Here is a 25374-nt window from a genome sequence, read left to right as displayed (position 1 = left end):
TTCAAAATAAGAAAACTTTAAATTATGCTGTGATCTGTTAATTTTACTTTAACTTAATAGTCTATTCATAGATAATCCAATTATCTGAATAATATCAGTTCTACCTCTCTCATCTTCCGACAAAAACTAATCAATTGATTAGCCTTTATTCTTATTACCTAATCAGACAGTTCACTGCCGACAAAACCAATCTGCCATAGCTGTAGGCTTTCGCATCCATGGTGGTGCTTAGATAACGTTAAATTCCGATTGTCCATTTTTACAACCAACAACTTATGTTTCAAGTATTTGTTACGAATCCGATCTAATATTATTTTTCCAATAATTAAAAACATGCAGACTATTCTTATTAGCCTATGACCTTAGTTTTCTACGCGTAAAGAATTAAAAAGATAGATTGTTTTTCTAACCACATCGATCTTCTTATTCGTGTGAGCTGTAACTCTGGTGGCGCCTAAGCTTTATGATCCAGATAATAGGCGAAACATAGACCTACCTAACAAAAGAACACAATATTATGTTGGTCCACCAATATTTATCGATTCCCGATACAATAAAAGCCAACCGCAACATTGTCTTTTGGAATCGGCAGTAATACCGTTTCAAAACAAAAAACCTAAAACGGTCAGCTGTTCTGTTACGCTTACCGGATTCCTACCCCATGAATCACGAACCCCCATGCAGTAAACTCGCCCTCCCCGATCGTTAGTATGTAAAACAAAATTCTGGGATAGAATAAAAGAAAGAAAAAAAGGTTGTGAGTCACTCACAAACCAGTAACCTGATTCAAGATTACGCTCGAGATCGTTTTGTCATTATCGTGAGTCATGACGAAAATGCTTGACCTCGGTGGAATCCCTCTTATCTGCCTTCAGCCAAATATTGACCGATCAAGATCAAGGCTCGCTTTTACGTCATAAACAGTCGGATTAAGCCTGCCAAGCACTTTAACCAAAAACCGCAAGTCTTGTCATAGAAAATTTCCCCTTTCGCCTGACTGCTACGAAAAAATGGATAAACGGATTAACTCAGTAAAGTGCTATAATTAGAACAAAGAAATTCTACCTTCACGCAAACAATTCCTGTAATCGGGTTAGGCCATCCCAGCAGGTAAGGTTACAGTAGATTAGCACTTAATAGATTCATTGGTGGAGGCTCGGCAGTTAAGAGAAAAACGGCGATCCGGATTCTGACGTCATTGGCTGTAGCAGGATCACGAATGTAGGTCACATTTTTGTTTATTATGTGTGAATGCGTCAAAATACAGGTCCGTAGTTCTGAGAAAGAGTTGCGTCGCTGACTAACGGCAAACGGTGTGTTGTCATTGGGTGGTGTTGCGTTAATACATCGCCGTACCATTGATTGACTAACAATCTAAAGAGTGTAAAGAGGAAGTAGGACTCAACTCTCAGGTGTTTCCTTATTAACTATGATCTTTTTAGGTACCTTTATCATGACCACACACATGATGTGCACATAGCTTGTTATGACTAAAAATATCTAGGTGTGCTCGCTAAATATGGCCGTGCTACAACGCTAACCGTTGTACCTACATCTTGCTGGTGCTTAAACCTATCATAACCAGAAAAATCTAAGTAAAAGTTTAACCTTTAAGGTTAGTGAAAACCGCCTCAGAATAACAATAAGACCACACAGTTATACGTCGCTCGAAGGTCTACGCATTTTCATAATGGCTTGTAAGGGCCCGATGTAAAGGCATCGGCTACAAAATGGTTGTCAGTGTAGATAAAATCACTGATCCAGCTGGTAGTGATGTCTTATGCCCTAGGAGGTAGGGTTTAAAGTGGCGTAGTTTATCAGGAGATACAGTAATGGGCATGCGACGGAGAGTGGACACGACTGTGACCCTTCCCGAGGCATTTGCCCTTGCTATCACGACGTGCAAGCGCCCGTCACACTGCATTGTAGTCTTTACGAGGCTCATGAGGAGGTTAATAAGAGACATTCGCTGTCCAAGTAGGTACATACTTTATCTGTAATGTCTTCATTTCTATTACCACTTATTTTTAACCCCTTACACACTAAGTGATCGAGTGTTATTAGCTCGCCACACGTAAAACTGACTATTTAACTGTCTAGTAAGTTATAAGTTCGCATAAAAAACGGCCGTGATTATACAGTAATTTGTCAAAGTTTTTCAGCAATTACATACTTTCTGATTGCTCTAATACCAAACTGTTTGTTTCTAATTCTTTCCTCATCAAATGTCAGATGTTATTGCTTGAACATATCCGTTAATATTACGGACTCAACAGACCACTTTTAATTGCCTAGCCATTAAGTGGAAGCGTTAAAAAATCGGGCATATTGATAGGGGCCTCTGTAACTGCTGTTAATTGAGTTTCTTCAGAAAATAAAAAGACGTCTGCGTCTACACGCTACCGCAATTACGATAATGAATTATTGCGCCACAATACGTCCCCGTTATCATACCGCGTTGCGTTTTGTAATACATTATACCCCATTTATTAATTGTAAATGGTCACGTTGATTGCAGTTCCGATGCAGGGTGCACTCTGCAGAACCGCTTGGGTAAGATAGCGTTTCGCTGTATCACGCGTATCATACAAATACTAAAGGTGATAGTAGTTAATAANACCCATCTTTAAGGTGGAGAAAGATATAATCTTAAAAATAAAAATAATAATAATAACTTTATTTGTCCAAAACACAATCGTGATGTTAAATAAGGTACATGTTAAAAATTTATGTAGTACATTGGTAGGCGAGATTGACAACTACCATCCGCGCTAGTAATAAAACTGTGTTGCGGCAGAGTAGTGACAGCACGTCGTCCATGATAGCCACATAACACAATCAAAACAGACAGTACACATTCGCTAGGTTTACTCGAATGTGTAATATTTATAAACAAATTATATTAGTTATTGTGATAAAATAAAATATTGTGTCAACCAAATGATGCAGTTTATGAGCAAAAGGATATAATGATAATATAATTTAGGGTCTATGTATAGTATTTTTATCTAATTAAATATTTGTAAGACGAAATAAATGCATATGATTTATTATATTTGAGTACGCCAAAGTAAAATACTTTTTTTTAGTATGATATTTTAATACTTAATAATATGATAACGTAATAATATACCTACCTACAAAATCGCCATTTTAAATCATAGCGTACATAGAATAATTAATAAAGTTTTATATAATGTAGATAATATAAAATATATAGTCAGTAATATGCCTCATATTTTTTCAATAATTTCTCTGTAGCTTCATAATCTAGTTTTAATAGTAGGGTTGTTATAATTTTTTTGCATGTTATGTACAGTCACGGAATGAAAAGGTTCGTCAGTTTTCAAATTGATTCCTTCAACGAATCGCGAGCACATATTACCTTTTGAAACTATGTTACAGAATAATCTCGAGTTAGAGAAAATAATCTTTAACTGTTCGTCAGTAAAGTTCAAAATTATTCAGANCAAAGTTTGTTAGTTGTACACCATCAAAGAATCACAAGTTATTGGTAATACTTAATCCTTGAAATAACGTTATGATGATAGCAAATTATGGAATTCGAGCTTTAAAAACAAAAATTTTGCAGCCCAAATTGCGTATAGGTTGCATATCAGGATAAAAATAACGGGCCAGATGTTCCGAAACGGGCTCTAACGTGAACAGGTGTCCACGAGACCATTTTTTAACCAGACTCCATCTCTTTCCCTCTTTAAATAACAATAATCCCATCGCATCTGAAGTTGATGGAACATCGCTTGAAAGCATTTAGTAATTCCACGGTAATTTAAGGCTATTCATCATCAAACAAATGTGAGAAACGTAATTTGGACGTTGAGGTCTTTGACGCGTAGATTTTTTAATAGAGTAATAAAAAACATACAAATGGAACTCATTTGCTATTCCATGTATGTAAATGAAACTAATAATCATGATGGTGTATACTTCAATAATGAGTTTAATGGCAAAAAGCTAGTCAGACCAGTTTAATATAGATATTTTTAGTCAACTAAAAAAAAAGTATTGTAATTAATCAGGAAGATAAACTTTTTTTCGTACTTAAACCCAAAATATCTTGGAATAAAAACCATGGCTGTACAGTGTCCCAAAAAGCTCGGACCGTGGTTGTAAAATAAAACACTGATCCAAGTAAAGTGAAGTATATTGAACCTTAAAGTTTTAACTTAAATAGTCAGGAAAAAATCAAATGATATCGCGATTTAACGAAGCACATCGCCATCTAGCTACACAATTTCAGAACCTATGACTTTTGACATTTTCCATTACTATTTTCTAAACTATGACAGACGCAATCTCAAACATAACCGCCCACCATGAACACCGTGCGGTGTTCATCATTAACATCAGTATCGCGTACATGAGACTTCGACAAAATACCTATAACTTAGTTATTAGTTAAGTTATAAAGTAGTGTACTTGATACCTGATTGGACTGGTACGATATAAGTAATGACATTGACTTGTATAAAATATCAAAACAATTAAAACAACTTAAGAAACAAAACATAGTTGACACTTCAATACTTAAAACATAACACATCTAATATATGCTATGTGAGACTTGTGCGAGTACAGTTGCTTATGACTTCAACAAATCCTAATATTCAAACCCTACAATAATAAACGAGACTCAATTAGGCTGCCACAGGTAAGACACAATTTCGAAACAGGTCATTTTATGGTAGAGCTTTTGCATAACACGTTAGCCAACGAACAACACGAGTAATTATTGTCAGTGACGGGAAGCTTGTCAACAAAGATGTCATAAAGCCAACGAGCCGGGGAAGATCATTCTCTTTCACTAGCCCTACGTTACCTATTTTGGGTGCCTGTGAAGACCTATCTGTGGTGGCTGTAGAAACTGAGCTAAGTTTTTCCTAAATTGGTATCTTGGTTACAACCTAGTGGACTGTATTCGATAGCTCTTTTGTCAACCAAGAGGGACCATTCCTCAACAACGGCTCACTTGTCGTTGTGGGCGTGCGAACTGATGATTCTGCTACTATGACATAACGGCGAACCGTCTACAGGTTCTGAATGAACCTGGCCAGATAGGATCCATCCAAGCCTTGTGTTCTGCGCTAGAGGAGAGCCTGGAGAACCCTTGATAATTCCTTCAACTAAAATCTGGCTGTAAATGTCGGCTCCTAGAATCAAATCAATTTTATGAGGAGTGTGAAATTTGGGATCTGCTAATTTGAGTTGTGTCAAGCTCTGACTCAGTTGAATATTAACCTTCCGCTTTGGGATGACTGATGTCAGTTTCTTTAACACGTAAGCTTTAACAGGAATGACAAAAGTGGGATCAAGAGTCGATTGGAGCTTAAAGCTTACCAATGATTTCGAAACAACAGATGGAACTCTATCACCTACACCTGACTAAATTGGTATCTTGGTTACAACCTAGTGGACTGTATTCGATAGCTCTTTTGTCAACCAAGAGGGACCATTCCTCAACAACGGCTCACTTGTCGTTGTGGGCGTGCGAACTGATGATTCTGCTACTATGACATAACGGCGAACCGTCTACAGGTTCTGAATGAACCTGGCCAGATAGGATCCATCCAAGCCTTGTGTTCTGCGCTAGAGGAGAGCCTGGAGAACCCTTGATTATTCCTTCAACTAAAATCTGGCTGTAAATGTCGGCTCCTAGAATCAAATCAATTTTATGAGGAGTGTGAAATTTGGGATCTGCTAATTTGAGTTGTGTCAAGCTCTGACTCAGTTGAATATTAACCTTCCGCTTTGGGATGACTGATGTCAGTTTCTTTAACACGTAAGCTTTAACAGGAATGACAAAAGTGGGATCAAGAGTCGATTGGAGCTTAAAGCTTACCAATGATTTCGAAACAACAGATGGAACTCTATCACCTACACCTGACACATTTACGTTACATGCAACTCGTTTTAAACCTAGTAATCGTGCTGCTGACTCCGAGATAAATGAAGCCTGAGAACCTTGGTCCAACAGAGATCTAAAAGTTAGCATATTTCCGGACTGCGATTCTACCCTAACAAGTGCAGTGGCCAGAAGGACTTCACTATGAACACTGGAGTTACTAGGCAACGAAGTGGCTACAATGACTTCACTATTATCAACTGATGAGCTCTCAACATTTTGATCAGTTGATTTGGGACTACTGACATGCAAAAGAGAATGATGCTTCCTTTTACAAACTCGGCACCTGGAAGTTTGACGGCAAGCAAATACGGAGTGACCAGAACACATACAATTATAACATAATCCGTTGGACCGAACAAAACTACGTCGTGCGTCCACCTGTTCTTTTGCAAAATTCTTGCAATTGTATAACCTATGACTCTCTGAACAAAATGGACACGATATTTCAGTGACGTGATGAACAGCAATGTTATTGCGGACTACATTTGGCTTTACTGATCGAGAAGGCAAAAACTCAAGTGACCGGAACCTATGTTCTAAAAAGTTCTTAAATTGGCTCATAGTAGGATGGTCGTCAGTGGTGCTTATTTCTGCCTCCCACAACTTGCGAGATTCTGGATCTAATTTTGCGCTAATCAAATAAATTACGATAACATCCCATGAATCTGTTTCTAAACCCAAATTCTTCAACCCGTTTAGGCAATCGCAAGTTGTATCTAGTAAAGATTTAATTAGCTCAGATGATTCGAAACTAACATTTGTCTGGCTAATCAAGCGCTTTAATAAACAGTTGGCTAAATACTTTTTATTGCTAAACCTTTTGTTCAACAGAGACCAAGACTCAGTATAGTTTACATCGGTAACAGGGATGTGACGCAAAAGCTGCTCTGCCTCTCCTGTTAAGTGGGCTTTAAGATAATGCAACTTGTGAACATTTTCCAGACTATCATTCCTATGGACCAGGGACTCAAATAGATCTTTAAAAGTGGTCCACTCAGTGTACTTTCCACTGAAGGTGGGAATACTAATTTTGGGTAGCTTAACCTGTGGCATACTAACAGACGTACCGAACTGCGGGATGGGAGACTTACTGCTCGAGGTTACAGCAACAACTTCACTCAAGCTCTCTTTTAAGTTGGTCTTATAATCGCAGTAGAGCTCGTGTGTGGATTCAAAAACATCATCTGTGAAATAGCTAGAGCTCCTGTACTCGTCAGTCTCAATATCTGAAATAATAGTTCGGTGCGTATCAGTAAACAACCTCCATTGTTCCTCTAATGTTTCCAGCCGTGTCTCAATGTAAGCTTGGGAAATTCTGGATTTAGGGGACTTTTTAAAGTTTACATGACCCTTGCTAATCGAAACTCTCACATCCTCCTGTAACTTAACTAAGACTTCCATATTGACCTCTGAGGAGTGATCCATTGAGAGAAAAGACTTTCTAAATCACTAGGCATGGAAAAATTATGTGAACAGTTAATTACCTACATAAATTAATATCGCAATTAAATTAAAGTTAATTCCGCACAGTTAATTAACAAATCATTAACACAACTTTGAAAATACTAAATCCGAATAGCAAAAAAATTCTAAGTCCCGAGATGCAAAATTTTCTAAGTGTTTGAAAAAATAGAACTTATAAAAATCGGGCATAGATTCCCCGTCTGTTCACTTTTTCGCCGATTATTCTAAGTCCTAGCTACGAAACTAAATAAATTACAAGTGTTTGACAACTGCTAACTACACTTGCGAGCAAAAGTATGGAATCACTTACATGAAGTTGTTTCCACGCGATCTTGTGTACTAACCAATTTGTTAGTAACAAAAAAAGTAGCACCATTTTAAAGATTAAACTTTTAACTTTAAATTGATACCAAATTCATTTAAATCACACCAGTATTTAAAAAGATATCCCGGCTGATGTGAAGAAGTAAGGAAAAAGACATGTACCAACTGTTTGATACGTCGCGAGTTGCGGCCTATTTACCCCCCATAAAAGCAAGTGTTTTCGGATTTTTGCTTTCACACGTTGATCCATACACATCTCCGCTTCTTTTGACACTTTACCTGGGATTCTACACCTTCAGAAGCAGCACAAATCGTTGCACTATTGCAAGAAGGGCTCAGCCAGCGGGCTGTCGCACGTCAGCTCCACATAAGCCAGTCCTGGGTTTCGAAAGTTTTAAGACGCTTTCGGGAGAAAACAAAACTCGCCTCCATTACTCGCATTCCGAGTGCGAGCTGATTGAAAGCGTGCTTGTCGGTGACCTGCCGTCAGTTTTCAGCCTGTGGCAGGCCTTTTTGGAGTCAAATTTAATTGCTCATATCTTAGACGAACTGTCCACTCGCTAACAGCTATCCTACGAACATTTCTGAGCTCTTGCTGGACGTCGATGCCAGTCAAATGACGATTTCATAGAGAGGTTGACATGAAAAAACGGTCATCCCTCTGCGATGTGCACCGGCGCTGTTCAGAACTTGGTCTCGGGATAAAGCCACCAGTCTCCCAAAAGCGTCTTAAAACTTTCGAAACTCAGGACTGGCTTATGTGGAGCTGACGTGCGACAGCCCGCTGGCTGAGCCCTTCTTGCAACAGTGCAACGATTTGTGCTGCTTCTGTAGGTGTAGAATCCCAGGTAAAGTGTCAAAAGAAGCCGAGATGTGTATGGATCAACGTGTGAACGCAAAAATCCGAAAACACGTGCTTTTATAGGGGGTAAATAGGCCGCAACTCGCGACGTATCAAACAGTTGGTACATGTCTTTTTTCTTACTTCTTCACATCAGCCGGGATATCTTTTTAAATACCGGTGTGATTTAAATGAATTTGGTATCAATTTAAAGTTAAAAGTTTAATCTTTAACATGGTGCTACTTTTTTGTTACTAACAAATTGGTTAGTACACAAGATCGCGTGGAAACAACTTCATGTAAGTGATTCCATACTTTTGCTCGCGAGTGTACATAATAAATTCAAAGTCCAAACTGTCAATTTTGATTTTGTCCCTGATCACTGACTCACGACTTTTCCGATTTGCACTGCTTTTACCGCCATCTGGCTGCTCCTCGTGAACTCCTTAAACTCGCACCGCTTTTAGCGCCCTCTGGAGAATCTTTGTCTATGGCACTGCTTTTAGCGCCATCTGGAGGATCCTCGGGTGGCACTGCTTTTAGCGCCGTCTGGTGGAAAATCTAATCCAACTGCTTTGCGCTGACGTCATCACAGCAGCATCCGCTTTCCGCTTCCGCAGAGCACACCATAAGCGACAGTCCACCGCTTGGTCGGTGTGACGAGAGAGTGGCCAGCTGTACAAACCTCCACGTAGCCCTTATATCCGGCTCGAAGGACCACAACAATGTACAGTGTCCCAAAAAGCTCGGACCGTGGTTGTAAAATAAAACACTGATCCAAGTAAAGTGAAGTATATTGAACCTTAAAGTTTTAACTTAAATAGTCAGGAAAAAATCAAATGATATCGCGATTTAACGAAGCACATCGCCATCTAGCTACACAATTTCAGAACCTATGACTTTTGACATTTTCCATTACTATTTTCTAAACTATGACAGACGCAATCTCAAACAATGGCAAATATTTGAGTTTACACAAGAAAAATTACTTGTATTTTTGAAATTTTGCGAAATAAGATTGTGGATTTTAATCAACATTCCTCCGTTCTCCCTATTTCGTCGCAGGCAGCTGCGCACGAGTCGCGTTTTTGCAGTTTGCCATTTTCGGCCGCCCGCCATTGGAGCCCACGTTAATGTTGCTACCTGCCTCTTAATATTATGTTTTTTTGAATATAAAATAAACATGCATTTTATAATGAGCGGCACGATGACAGGGGTTACCTACGCCATATCGAATGACAAATGATCGAAAATCAAAATATCGAATACGTTTCATCGAACGATCAAAATATCGAACGATCAAAATATCGAATGCTCAAAATATCGAACGTTCAGAATATCGAACCATCAGAATATCGAACGATCAAAATATCGAACGATCAAAATATCGAAAGTCGATATAAACGTTTTTATTAAATTTCATCACGCATCATTTCTGAACTTTCCTTTTTGGGACAGGCTAGGCTTATAATAGGTCCCCACGGACATTATTTCTCAAAATTTATAAACTTGAAGAAATGATGCATGATGAAATTTAATAAAACGTCTATATCGACTTTCGATATTTTGATCGTTCGATATTTTGATCGTTCGATATTTTGATGGTTCGATATTCTGAACGTTCGATATTTTGAGCATTCGATATTTTGATCGTTCGATATTTTGATCGTTCGATGAAACGTATTCGATATTTTGATTTTCGATCATTTGTCATTCGATATGGCGTAGGTAACCCCGATGACAGACACCTGTCGTGTGTCCCTTGTAGTCCAGTGATTTACGAGTTAGAGCGATTCTGTCTGGGTTCAATTCCCAGGCGGGATACGTGTAGGTGTTTTGATTTTTTTTGTATTGTCCGATATAATCATGATAGGCGGCTATCGTGGATTAATAACTGTGGGTGTGTGTGACCCATAGACAATATTAGGGTGTCACCCCACCTAATAAATATAAAAAGACACGGGATAAGTTTAACACATTGTTGGCTCGAAAACGAAATTCTTAGAAGCAAGACCAAGTGGTCTTGCTTGGAGCAAGTGCTCCTAGTAGACTAAACAAGTAATTTCGACCTGCTGAAGCATTAAGCCTGTCATTGCAAGTCAGAAATAATTTTTTAATTTAAAAACTAACTTCCAACATCAAATACAGTAAATTACATCTCTATTTTACACTAAAACAAATCATAGTTTACATCTTAATTTACATTTGCTCGACTTCATTTACATTTGGATTGATACTATTAATTTTGTAGAAAATTCCGAAAACCCTTCGCCCGTGTAGAACATCAAAGGGATTGATTACCTCGAAATGGCCGACCCGGTAATAGCACTCGGAACTCGTATGTACATAACTACATACCATAAACAACAATACACCGATGTCCGAAACACTAAAAGGGCTGTTACTTTACAGAAATAGTAAAACCAACCTGAGGACTATTGTGATTGAAGCAATAAAGAATAAAACACTCCGATCGAAGCCAATAAAGTGTAGAATACAAAGCGAATCTGTCGAGAAAAACGCGGATGAATAACATTTTTATTTGTTCAAGTCTACTTACTCATCTTCTTTATTTCATTACATCTTTTCATCTTAGAAAATAATTAACGACTAGCTCCAGTTGCATGACGTCATTGTTATTAATTGCTACTAACAACGTTTATAAACTTGAGAACCCTGCACTGTGCCTGCACTAAAACTAACCCCATCTTCTGCTATCAGGCGGGTGTAGATAGCTACAAGCCTTTATGACCCCTAATGTCCACATAACAAAATTACGGTGCGTCGAAGAGTTTGTGTGATGGCCCTTCCAAATTGGCAAAAACATGACGAGTATCCGAGTATACCCCTCCAAAAATAGCGATTATATACGGTACGGTGGTGGCTTATTTCCCGATTCAAAAAGTATTAAATGTAGCATAGGCAATTTTAATACTTAGATAAACAACATACCTACCTAATATAGTACATACTTGAACGTAGAACATTGGACACCTAACATACATCTGTCATCAAGCAAGGTGTACTTAGGATAGAAAGCCTACGTAGCGCAGATGCGATTGTCAGAACAATAAATATTTTACCCGTCGGATCCTTATTGTGGAGCCAAAGGATTTATTTACATCATTGCTAGATTTACATAATTTTATTCTTGTCTTGGGTATTTGGGTGATAGTATTAGTTTCACTAAACTTTAATTGGCTGATACGAACTAATCAATCTTAAGTAGTATCACAGAATACATAATAGTAGCAACAGAAATTGCACTCCTTTGTGTAGGATCAGATGCCGACATTTTAACGGTAACAATAATAATGCAAAATATCCAACGCACATGGTGCATTTGAAATCGCACCTTACTACTACGCTCACAAGAGCGCAAATTTTTTGTGTTCAGAATTGATCTACCTCGCAGCTCAAGCGTCAGGGTTGTATAAGCAAAGTAAATTAAATAATAACTTAATTTTAAGAAGCATTTATTGTATTTACGATTGGTAATCTTTAATCTAGTGGTGTTTGTATAATCGTACCTTCTCTAAAGTACCTATTAATAAACTTCAGTGTTGCAATAATTCAAAATTAGACAAATAGTTTTAAAAGGTGTAGTGTCGGAAAATAGACACGGTGAAGTAAGTTAATGTTTATATTAGCTAAAATAATTTTTTTGCTACAGTTTTTTGTCATAAGTATTTCAAAATTATTTAAAAAGTGTAGTTTTTTTTAATTATTTAAATTAGTACAGTTAATTATTATTCCTAAATACTACGATTTTAAATTAAAGAAGGATAACAGTGCTGTTGGAACAATAAACCTTGATTGCGACGATGATCGACCGAGCGTGTATAGAAATACGCGTGTGCTCACAGGCGCGTGGCGGTCCTGACTGATTTGCAACTTGAAGTTGTCGCGCGCTGTAGGTAATTATCTCGGCCGGCATAGGCGAGTGACGGAGGCCTGGTAGTATCAAGTAAGATCGTATAATAATAATTATGGTGAAGTAAAAATCCAGGAAAATCCTGTCTTTTCATTTATTTGTCTAGTCCTAGACATTCCTTCCTGCAGACGTTTTAGAATAGATGTAGGTACATGATCACCTCTGTCTACATGTTAATTAGTGTATAATGTCCATCTCACTATGTAATTTATTTTGCATAATGACCCTTTAATTATACCAGTAGACATTTTGTATTTATTGTTGTATCCTTAAATAGGCTTATTATCGCATACCAATTGCAAATTATGCGGAAAACTGTACAAATAGGTACATAACTGCATTCGATTGTAATAAATAGAGATCCATATTATAATTTGCGCAAACCAAGAATAAATGTTAATCCAAAACTTTAAATTCTAGACACGAAACAAAATTAATTTGTCAACAAATTCCTCCAAATACATTTTTCGGCGATTTTGCCTGGCAGTTGAGATTAAACTAAACCTCTGTATTTTAACATCGGTTCTGAATGGAAAAATATTTAGTCATTGCGAAAACCTTTTAGTCCAGTCAATAAAGCATTATAGATGGAAAACTGTAGAACACAATTTCTGACTTCAGGACTTTATTTAGACTAGTTAGGAGGTGAACATAGCAAAAGTCCCCGCCCTTAGCCCTTGAGCCGGCGGGGAGAGGGGGGTTTAAAGGTGCCACTTTTCGGTTTTTCGCTTAATCCTCGGAAACTATGCGTCCTAGTGACATGACTACTTTGAACCAAAAAAAGCATATTCAATTTGCTACAGATGAGATAGACAAGTTTTTCTATAAATTGTATAGTTTTCGCGGCATCTGCTCTAGAAGGTCTGTAATATTGGAAATTTTATTTTTGTCTTACATGTTCCCATCAGGAGAAAATCGACTAAATCAACATTGAGCAATCATTCTAGACATGCGGGAGCATGTTAAGCCTAGTTCCAGCGAGGGGACTACACCGTGCGTATATTTAGACGAATCACTTTGAGCCACTTTTGACTCCTCATCACTCAAAAACTACTGTGCATTAACACTTCAAATTTGGCTCATGTATTGAGACTTGCAAGATGTACATCAGCTTCAAATTTCATAAATATACCTCAAACGGTTATTTAGGTATTGACGTTCAAAAATCGATATTTAGAGCACTACTATCTATCTATCACATGTGAAATGTTAAAATTTACTGGTTTTTTATTTGTTCCTTTGTATTTACATAACTACCTTTCTGGATGCCAAATTTGAACCTTCGAGGTCATCTGGAAGTGGTTAGAATTTGGTCTATAGGTCAGACATGTAGATTTTTGGACGTCAATATCTAAAGAACCGTTTGAGGCATATTTATGAAATTTGAAACTGATGTATATCTTGCAAGTCTCAATACATGAGCCAAATTTGAAGTGTTAATGCACAGTAGTTTTTGAATGATGAGGAGTCAAAAGTGGCTCTAATTGGTTCGTCTAAATATACGCACGGTGCAGTCCCCTCCATGGAACTAGGCTTAACATGCTCCCGCATGTCTATAGTGTTTGCTCAATGTTGATTTAGTCGATTTTCTCCTTAAAGGAACATGTAAGACAACAATAAAATTTCCAATTTTACAGACCTTCTAGAGCAGATGCCGCAAAAACTATACAAGATATAGAAAAACTTGACGGTCTCACCTGTAGCAAATTGAATAGGCTTTTTTTGGTTCATAGTAGTCATGTCACTAGGACGCATAGTTTCCGAGGATTAAGCGAAAAACCGAAAAGTGGTACCTTTAAACCCCCCTCTCCCCGCCGGCTCAAGGGCTAAGGGCGGGGACTTTTGCTATGTTCACCACCTAACTAGGCTTAATAAAGTCCCGAGGTCAGAAATTGTGTTCCACGGATTTCTCTCTACACCGTCGTTAAGGCATTCATTGACTGGACTATTTTAAAAATTCTACGTATGTAAATTAGGTCAGCAGTAAAAAAAAAATTAAACAATTGTAATCTTAACAAAACAATTGAATAGTGATTTGGAGTCGTGATTCAAAAAGGCACTGCTTGATAAGGAGGGTTCACAATAGCCAAACCTAAATACGGTGGCAGTGCACCGGACGTCCAGGTTTATCTGTCACTCTGACCGGAGTGACGCACCCTTATCTGGCTCTGGTTTGAACAAGGATAATGCTCTGTATTTGCGGACTACAATATTTAAATATCAATGTGTAGTACTTACTTATACATTTAATTATTTACTAAAGGAAAACACACTCAGGTTGAAAAACGAGCATTCTAGCTACTAAGTGAAAATAACAATGACCGTTCACCGCTGTTTCTGATGCACAAGCGCCTACTACTTATTAGGTTCCTACTTATTTTGCATTAGAGTATAAAAGTGAAACAACAGAAATACCTATCCGGCTCGAAGGACTAACATTTTTATCGCAACGAATGAAATTTCCTCGCCTCCTCCAACAAAGGCAACTTCGTATTAAACTTTATATTTGTTCTAAGCTGCAGCTTTTCAGAGCAAATTGTGCGGCGTCCTCTTTCCCGACGGAACTAAACTCCTTGCGAATAATAATATGAGCAATTTTAACTCAGTTTATTCGTTATAGCGAGCTGGCTAATTGATTAAAAGTATATTCGAGGAGATCTAAATTTGGTCCGACGTTTGTGTTGATATGTGACTAATTGCGTTGGACAACATTCGGCTTTTAGTGCGGATTTAAAAGCATTAGCTGTGATTTCTTCCCTCGATTCAGGTCTTTATGACAACAACACGCAACACGATCAATATTAATACTGAACTGATTAGCTACTGATATTATCAGCAGAGCTCCACCTGTCAAATTAAAGAAGCTAGTTTTTCTTAACTTCTCGATTTCTAATTGTATTTCTAATTAATATGAATCGATTAAGCACACGCCTTGCGATGAAGTCCATTCAGATTCAGATCGATTGAAATAGATTAGTCTTTAATGCATTTTTTCATCCCATGTTATTATTTATTTAAATGAAACGTGCTACACTGACGTACTGTGATCGTACTTTTCCTGTTTATTTAACGCTTCGATTAAAAGTGATAGGTGTAGCTTTCGAACAGTTTCTTTCCACACTTCTGGGTTATTATGATGATGGAGGATCGTTTCACTTAATTATTTTAGTTTTTTTTTTGTTGTTTGTTATTGCCAAGACAACTCTATGCTAAAAAATCCTCCTACTTGTATACCATGTGCGAAGTCGGAGCGGACCACTAACTTATATCAATGGTGGTACCACTGATAGTAAAACCATGACTAACTAGCTCATGTACTTACCACGTTTAGATAGAAGTGTCAAATTTTCATCATATCCAAATTACCTTGTTGACCGTTCACACGAAGGTGACATTTTTCTAAACCCTTGTCGCCTTGTCTTTACACTTCACACCACTCCGATACAGTCGCGTAACTGTCTTCATTTTATTTACATCGGACATCTGTAAGGTGACCAAGTAGTTATTATGTTAGGATTTTCCTTTTTTTCTGCTCTGTATTTACATATTTTGCGTAGTTATACCTTATTTTATTTACCTTGTTTTGCTTAGTTAGTGTCCTATTAACACTTTCCTTAGTTATGAACTCATAAAATAATGTGGAGTTTTTTTCTTATTTCTGTTTGTCCGAGAAGGAGAAAGTGTTGACAGTGATGACTAGCGACACAATTTTTGTTGACAGGCGATAACATTCGCATTTAAAAGTGGAAACTTTTAATTGGCATTGTTTGAAGAATTGATCAGTTAATTCCAATTACTCTAAATATTTTTTTATTGTGAGATATAATTCGCTTTTTCCGTTCCAGAGCAAATTAGAAAAAAATGAAATAAACATTTATAATCAATTATAGCAGTGATCTAAGTGAAGCTACAAATAATAGATGGATCATAGTAAGACTGTTATAATAAAAAAACACTCGCTAATCGCGCTAACCGTTGTAATTCCAGATAGGTAATTTATCTCCAAAATTAAAGTCTGCTGAATGAAACGCACTTCCCATTAAATTTTAATGTTCTTCTTAAAACGCGTCCATTAGTTGCCTACGAGTGTTCAATGTTTAATTACTAACACAGCCACGCAAGACGATAGTACGGTCAACCGTACATTTTCGTAGCAAAATAACTCCTATTACAACGGATTTAGATACCACAGTGTTTAGCTTAATATGCTGTCGTAATTCGTATGTACAAGCTGAGAGTAATGAAGCATGACCGAATTATATGGCCAATAAATGGGGTAACACGTGGTGGGATCGTTGACCCCATGGCCTAAAACTTAACCCCCCACAAACACTTGAGTTTGTCTAACTCTGTGTGTTTTGGATATTGTGATCACATTTGGTTTGCTCATTACATACCGGTTTAATTAAATTAATCCAGTCCCTTTTTTCCTTTTTTGTACAAGAATTGCAATAGACATATCTTTGAGCAGATGATTGCTTGTTTTCAATCATTGTAAAAAACAATTTACTAAATCCTAAGCTATCACCATGTCATTAATAAACTCCAATATCTAAAAAAGTCAAATTGTGCATGATGTTTGGTTAAAAACTTTTTAAAATTATTAATGATAGTTGATGCCTAACTCGTAGTATTGATTCCGCCATTTGTAAAACCTTACGTGCAAAAAGAGTTTTAAATAAACTAACGAGAATTTGTGTTGTAGCTGAAATTGCAGATGCAATCTACACAAAAAGGTGTTTCAGGTTTTAATGGGCCATAAAGTTGCAGAACTCCCCGCATTGCGTGTCAAAGTCGCACCAACGCGGCAACGTTACCCACCTTACCTCATTTACTCTAATAAATTATGTCATATCCCCCACTTCTCTATTTTTGGGAGTAGGTGCCTATTTTTCCTGGATTACATACCATACCTTTCAGTTAAGTAAATACAAGTAAGGTTTTCACTAGTTCTGTAAATCGGGATTTGAACGACGATGACCATGTATTTTGCGTTTTTTCGCTATCGGCACTATGTTGGGATTGGGACAAACGACACTGAGTTCGAAGTAAAATCCTAGATTGAGCCTTGATCTTCTTACTAGTAAAAACTTAAAATTAATGTGCCATCCTAAATTGCATACGAATAAAACAAATGCCAATTTAAATGTTGAATTTGACAGTTGAATTTATTAATAGTGGTTAGTTTTGACCACTTTATCATTTATGCATAACTAGCTTTCCGCCCGCGGCTTCGCCCGCGTGGAATTTTGTCTGTCACAGAAAAACTTTATCGCGCGCGTCCCTGTTTCAAAAACCGGGATAAAAACTATCCTATGTTCTTTCCCGGGACTCAAACTATCTCTATGCCAAATTTCATCAAAATCGGTTGCGAGGTTTAAGCGGGAAAGCGTAACAGACAGACAGACAGACAGACAGACAGACAGACAGACAGACAGACAGAGTTACTTTCGCATTTATAATATTAGTTGGGATTTAACTTCCTGTTTATTACCAATGTCATGCATGATTAACGCATGACTGTGTCCGATCAGCCTAATAGAAAGAGCATCAAGAAAAATGTATTTTTCGCGTGCTGACACGCTATGCAAATATGTATGTTGTACGTCAACACCGAGATCGCCTACTACTTTGCGATAAATTATGCGTAGTCTTTTGTTTTTTGCGGCACATACAAATGCATAATATTTCGCTGTTGCCAGGTGTAAAAAACTCCCGGGATGGGAATCAATATTCTAGTTATTGAAAGTAATTAAACATTTACATTAGGTAGTCTTTTTTGCGTTTAAAAAAGAGGTGAACTCTTGTTAACTTACTGTTTGTTTTTGTGAATAAGGTTGCGTATACACACGCACATTCTATTTATTTGCACGTGAGTTGTACATTTTTATACGGCGTAAAAAAAAAGAAACGTGATATTTTGTCTGTGACACTTATACTCGCCACATAAGTGATAATTATGTTTTTGTTTAAGAGCGTTTACGCCGTTTGGCGCAAAAACAGTACTTTTTCAACTCGTTACAATCATTAACCAGTAATACTACAAATATGTTATAGGCATAAATAGTTAGACAATTTTGTCGTCTAAATAGTTAATTGAGAAAATATTGCGATTAGTTTAGCATTTAAGAATTCTATCCAGATAAGTCCACACAGGTTTAGTAAATTTCCACTTTAGTGTCAGTTTACAAGCTGAAATTTTTATAAAAACACTGTGAAAACGATTTAACAAACATATATATCCTATAGCATAGATCCTTGGGCAAATAGTTATCTGAGAAAATTTTTAGATTTAAGCATTTTACAATAAGAAATCACAAATTAAAAGAACGTGAAATACCCAAAAATCAAAGTGATTTTTTCACCAATATTCTTCCTTTATTCAACACAAAAATAGCTTAATATAATAGAAGAATATCTTATCTAAAATATTTACTTTGAAATTTAAAATAATTCATTGTAATTTTTTTTCTATGAGTATTTGAAAACTACTATAAATCGCCGCGCACGAATCGTTCAAATTCAGTCCGCCTCGAGGCGTTCCAGAGTGAGGTCACGTCGCTCGGTGCTCTGCTGACATGTGTCACGCGTACGTTGATCTTTGACAGGTAGCTGGACTTTTATAGTGTATCCGCAAAATCTTGGTGGTAGATTTTGCGATCACGTGGTAATTAAAATATTTTATTGTTATTTTTCATTACAGTCTATTTTTACTACAAATTCTATTTCAGACGTAATGAAAAATAAAATTAAGTTATTTTTAGCGATGAAACGAAAACGAATGACGAAAATTTGGAACAGCAAGTTATGTATGTATACCTACTAATATTATAAAGAGGAATAATACTAATAATTTATTTGCCATAAATAGGTGGTTACAGAATAGTTAATAGGAATGCTCTGCCAGCAGGGTCCCACCTAGTTGTAGGGGGAACATACACAACATATTACAGTCGGAAAATCTTTGCGGTAGGTACCTCGGATTGTAGTTAGTTGGACAGTGGTCATTTGACCGCCACTTGAATCGTCTCACCCCTAAGCTTTTGGCTACCGCCGGCGCACTAAGCCGGTTGATGCCTAATCTCGGAGGCCCGGCTGCACTGAGTCGCTGACTATACTTTTGCGTCGCGCGTTATATGGTCCTATATGGGGCTCGAGTATGGCACAGTGCTGTGTAGTCGTGGAGCATCCTACTGTTCAAAAAAGCGCAACGCATGATATCACTGAGGCACAGGCTGAGGTAATTCGTGGATACCGCATAGTATCCGCAGTCCGTCTATTCCCGGTTGTGGACACTGACTATGTCCCTACTGAGGATAAATGGGAAAAAAAATATTGTCATTAGTGGCGACGTATAACAATCCTACTAATATTATAAATGCGAAAGTTTGGATGTCTGGATGTTTGTTACTCTTTCACTCAAAAACTACTGAACGGATTTTGTTGAAACTTTACAGTATTATTGTTTATAAACCAGATTAACATAATTATAGGCTATAATTTATGACGATATGTGACAAATAAATTTCAATAAATAAATAAGACGTGTCTAAAAAGCGCAATCTATCGTCATTGGTTAAAATCTACAGCGCTGGACAAACTACTGTTTTTGACGTTCGTAAATATTCATGCGGGGGAAGCCGTGAAACGCCATCTATCAACATGATATCAAACAACAGATTTTACGAACTAAGGAGTAAAACGAGGTCCACGCGTACGAATTATTAATAAAATTAATAATATTTGTATTCATCTGGTCTTACTTGACTTTTACTTTACGTATGTCATGCACGATGACATTTGTGTCAATATTTGTGTACGTCCCCACTAGGCATAATTGGGATGTATTTTTCTAATTTGTCATAAGTTGTGAGAAAGCCTGTAGCTACAACTGGGAAAGTATGTGTCACCACTGGTGACAATCGATATTATTTATGCCATTTATCCTCAGTGGCGACAAAGCTAGTGTCGACAACCGAGAATAGACGCCAGTTGCGAGGTGACCATAGGTCCCAAGGGGAAATGTACGTGTACGTGCACCACGAGAGGTGGAAACCAAAAGGTAGAGGCTTGAGGATCTAGGCCCTAGAGTGCTGAAGGGTACGCCTGGCCGTCAGCCAAATTTTACGTCGCACCATAGAGGCAGTTCTGCCTGTATTAGAGGAGTGGGTGCGACGGCATGATCGCCTCACACAAAGGGCGACCCAGGTTCTACCGGGCCATGGGTGCTTCGGGCCATTCCTCCACCGTATAGGCCGAGAGCCTGTAGATGGTTGTCAGTTAACACTGCAGTCTTGGCACGTGAGTCACCGCAGCAGACTGACACGCTCCAACAGTGCCCAGCCTAAGCGAACGAGCGGCGGTTGGAAATGACCTCTCCCTACCAATCGGGAAGAGGCGTGAGATAGATAGATAAATTGTTTATTTGTTGTAACACACTTTTTTTTAATGCTTTTAACACACACATTATGTATAGTTGCTATTGAAATTCAATTCAATATCGAAATAAAGTTAGTTAGTCAAGAAACACACTAGGTGACACCACTGGTATTTTGTTACACAGGTTAGTAATAATTTCAACAGTTGCAACATAACAAAAGTGACAAAACAACATAAGATAAAGATGACTAGCGTTTCAAATAGTTCCCTGCGTCAGAGTGATGTGTGCCGCAGCGATGCAAAAAGCAAAGAGCTCAGTATAAACACTACCCTCAAAAGGGCAGAACACTGATTTTCAGCTTTTGCTAGAGAACGCATGAAGCGTACAGGTACGGAATGAACCCGTTCGCTTTCGGAAACAATATCTACATTAGTATAAAATATATGATGAGACAAATAATCTTATGGTATAGTGTGCTTACTTTCTGTGAAAGTGTTCTTTCACAGAAAGAAGCAATGGAAAGGGCGAGCGAAAGGCCTCAGCCGACACTCCGGTTATCCGCCGCCAACACCCTTTGCGCAAGAGGACAGCTTATGGTCTCCAACTGTCCCTTCCTAACAGGCCTCGGTCGCTAGACATGGAGGTGTCTGGTGGCGGCTAAGGACGAATGCTACAGGCAACAGCCAATGGCGATGTCCCGCGTTCCCTCATATCACTTATATGGATCATGGCAGAAACAGTCAGGTTTTTAGTGGGTGTAGGGGCTACCCACCTTCTGGTAGGAAGAACCCCAAATAACCCACTAGCTGCCCCCGCAGCTGGTGGGTATGAAATGTTATGCATTTTCCGGATAAAAAAAGAATAGTAAACAGGAAAAGTTTGTTTTGAATAGAACCGATTTGAAAAAATCTCTCACAATTAAAATTCAAAAATTTTTCTGCTGAACATAGGCTGTATAAAATATTCTCAAAATAGTAAAAAACCTTTGATAATTTACTATTTGATAAAGAATTTTCGTATTTATTATTGATTAGGACTAATGTATACCATTATTTATAATGTAATTATGGAGTCGGTGTTGGAAGATTTGAAGATTTTATAGTTTCCTTGAGCTGTCACTTGACAGCCTGGCATACTTTTACGATGGTGGATCAAAGTATTTTGATTTGACTATAGAGCGTGAGAACACGCACACAGTTATAATTATTTTAGTGTGAATAAAACTAGCATCGAAATTACCTAAACTTGACATGCCACGCTAGACGTAAACGCTCTTAACACTTGAACCCAGTTAAACCTAATGTAGGCCGCTGTTAACACCGTAACGCGAGACACCGTGTCAAGTTTCCACTTACGCCGAAATGACTATCTTGAGGTTAGTTCAAAGAACGCACCTTTAACTGACGTCTATGCGTCACTGTATGGGGTTTTCACGAAACGATTATTGCCATACAAGTGTTGAATACCTAGGTATTTGAGAGAGCTCTCTCATGGTTAAAGGTAAAAAGCAATATTGCTAAAATATAGTTTTTTAAGATTGCTTAAATTATAGCGTGTTGGATAAAGTTCAGTTTTTTTTTTCTATGTTAATTCAATCAAATCAGTTTTCAGACTAGGTAAAAAACGACAAGGCTCTAATAAAAGTTAAAGTAACGTTCACAGCCAAGTCTAATCATGTAAAAATCGGCCCGTGTAAATCCAGCCTATCAAAAATAACCCGCCAGCTGCGGCGGCGAATGCAAATGTAATAACGTCACATTTTTGTTTTGCGACGTCATAAATGCCCTAAACGGCCGCGTAATTTTATGCAAAATCGGACGGCGCCAATTTAACTGCCAAAAGATAAAGAATACAGACAGTGTAATTGCTTGTTTGGTACTTTCTACAACATGATGCCAAAACTTTTAGAAATTCACGCACCTTTGCATTTCTCCTCATTATCCTCTTTAAATTTTAAAATTCTGATTAATCCCGATTCTTGTTCTTCATTCCATGCAAATCATAAGCCTGTTTTAAATCATAACTCATCAGCGCCTTTTGTACACAAAATGAGGCACGCGTCCTGTTCATTGTTACAATGTTTTCCCGTCGATATAAATTTCGTTCGGGAGAATAATATCGTAAATCACATGGTCGATGACCCGTGATCGGACCGATGTTCTGCTTGGATTTCGTCCAAATTAACCTTTACTGGTAAACAATGAAGTTCCGAATATTGAAACGATAAGAACCTCACATCAAACATATGAAGACAACAGCAACAACCCCTATCAAACATGACGTTTTGCTAACTTGAATTGAATCTTTAGTAGGTAGCTACTAGGTACAAGCGAACAAAACGGAAATTCTTATAGCTACTTACTTACGTCTACGCTAAGTTAGGAGATATGAATATCGTCACCGTTATTGTGGAATGACTTTGTGATGCCGCGAATGATTTGGGACATGAAGATAAGCTTTCTCTATAATTTGTGTGTACATTAGAATATACTTCATAAAGTTATACTGTTCCTATAGTCCGTATATCGTCTGTCTGTATTCTGAAATACTCGTGTAGGTATCACCTACAGAGCTGCTATTTAATATAAAGGAAGTTATCTAATACAAGCTGAAAGCCCTACCCGTAACATAAGCTCCAAAATACCGCTTTGAGGATTCTTTTATATCCCGAGTTGGTTTACCTTGTAATATTTTAGTACAAAGTTCAGGATTAAGTAAATCCTTGCTATTTGGTATATTATAATTCGAAGAACGAAAAAATAATATTTTAAACTTTTGTTTTTATCGACTTCTAAAGCTGTTGATAGAGATGGTGGTTCAAAGTTGACTTGAGAACTTAGTTGCAAGATACAAGTAGCTAAATCTAATAAGATAATGCACTTAGTCATTAACAAATTCAGGACAATGCACACTGCACAGTTCGCTTACGACTTCTTTAAGCGGAAATTGCTCATTGCTCCACACTTTTAATGAGTACTTCCCTAATGAAAGCTTAATGACTGGATGCATGTGCGGCATTTTACAACTGTTCGTGTATTTCGATCGGTTACAATACAATACTTACAATAGATCCGTTAAAATGTTCTAAGTGGTGCTCTACGTATGTATCGATGCATTCCCATTAAAAAGCGCTCGCTAAGTGTTCCGTCAGCCGTGTTAATTATGTTTCGTCTTGAATGCCGTGGAAATGAGACGTTGATGATTATTTAAAGTATTCCATTGGTGCGTAACCTATTATCAATAACCCATTGAAATGAACTTACAAGGCATTACTGCTTGTTCTTCTAAGGTATATCCTCCGCGCAAAAATTACCTACTGGACAGTCTCTGAAACATTGCAAAAACAACTCGGTGCCATTGAAACCAATATTGTTGTTTTATATGCTACTCTCTCTTCAACTGCCTGACATGCGTGTGTGAAATTGAACACCGACCTGTTTTGATTAGTTTCATTATTCATAATTAAATGATGTGATATTCCGGCATCGAAGAGCTGTTCAAGATCACCTCCGATATCCTTTTTGCGACCAAAAAAGGACCTTCAGATGCATCCCTGATTTAATTTCGTTATCAAAATGGATGGCACGCCGGTAATGGCGGATTCTTTCTGCCCCTCGCCGGCGACCATAAATCGTAATCCACTCACGGCACGTGGAAAGGCGGTGCCATGTTTATCCCTCATTTCCTGCCGAGGATTCATCGATTCGGCCCATTTGAATTAACTTAAGAGCTGGAAAAGTGTTAGGTAAGCTTTTCGAATGTAAGATTAACTCGAAACCTCCGTTATTTGTCTGACTGACACCAGGTTTTCAGTGGCTAATTTGGGAGACTACACCCTTCATACCCTCAGTGATTCTTGAAAATATCTTTTGCCAAGCAGGTTATTATAGTGCATAACATTTCTGCATAGTTGGTGCAGCCTAAACTACGAGTATAAGAAGAAGAAGTAATTAAAAGCTAAGATGCTATAATATGATTTATGCGTTTCATTTTTAGCGTGGCGAATAACGTAGTGTATTTTTATGCGCAAGCGCCGCATCATTTTACCGCAGCCTTGCCGAGTTGCTAACATGGATACTCGAAATGCAACACTTCATTAATATATTTTATTTTGTTATTAGATGATATTTTTCTTAAAAGATACCGATAGCATATAATTGATTTGAAAACGTTAGAAACGGTTCGTAATCGTAATTCAATAGAATCGTACGTAATAACGGATGCTGGATAATTTTGCAACACCGCTCAGTATTGTTATCAAGCATGTGCCCAGTTGTTTCACACAATTTGTCGAATCCAATGGTCCATCGGAGCGGAAACTTATCTTATAGTTGGATTTAGAGCGAAGAGAGAAACTATAAAATCGAAAATCAACCATCGATACCTTGTTTAACCGTTATAAACTTTCAATATTCAGTAGGTTTCCACGAGCGGCCGCCCCTTTTATACCTTTTGTGTTTCTTGTTCTCAGTCAATCGAGACGAAGACCTATTAATTACGAAGAA

The 25374-nt window shown here is 37.6% G+C and overlaps 2 protein-coding genes across 2 annotated transcripts in view; one reads left to right on the top strand and one right to left on the bottom strand.

Annotated features, from left to right (window-relative positions):
- Nucleotides 1-25374, top strand: part of Myo81F (unconventional myosin 81F) — a 113771-nt gene that overhangs the window by 619 nt on the left and 87778 nt on the right. The window lies entirely within an intron of this gene.
- LOC114357459 (uncharacterized) lies at nucleotides 4869-7349 on the bottom strand. Its single transcript, XM_028311072.1, has 2 exons — nucleotides 5902-7349; nucleotides 4869-5399 (listed from the first exon to the last, which is right to left on the bottom strand). The coding sequence occupies exons 1-2, from the start codon at nucleotides 7325-7327 to the stop codon at nucleotides 4987-4989; spliced, it is 1839 nt and encodes a 612-aa protein (XP_028166873.1). The 5' UTR covers nucleotides 7328-7349; the 3' UTR covers nucleotides 4869-4986.

This window comes from Ostrinia furnacalis, unplaced genomic scaffold, assembly GCF_004193835.3.
Source record: "Ostrinia furnacalis isolate ACB-3 unplaced genomic scaffold, ASM419383v2 OfSCF3159, whole genome shotgun sequence".
In the NCBI taxonomy this organism is placed as follows: Eukaryota; Metazoa; Arthropoda; class Insecta; order Lepidoptera; family Crambidae; genus Ostrinia; species Ostrinia furnacalis.
This window is presented reverse-complemented; position numbering and strand designations above follow the sequence as displayed.

Coding starts and splice junctions, on each gene's coding strand:
- LOC114357459 (XM_028311072.1), bottom strand. CDS start 7,327: ATGGAAGTCTTAGTTAAGTTACAGGAGGATGTGAGAGTTTCGATTAGC. Junction 5,400..5,901: donor ATGTAACGTAAATGTGTCAG/GTGTAGGTGATA, acceptor CAATTTAGTCAG/GTGTAGGTGATAGAGTTCCA.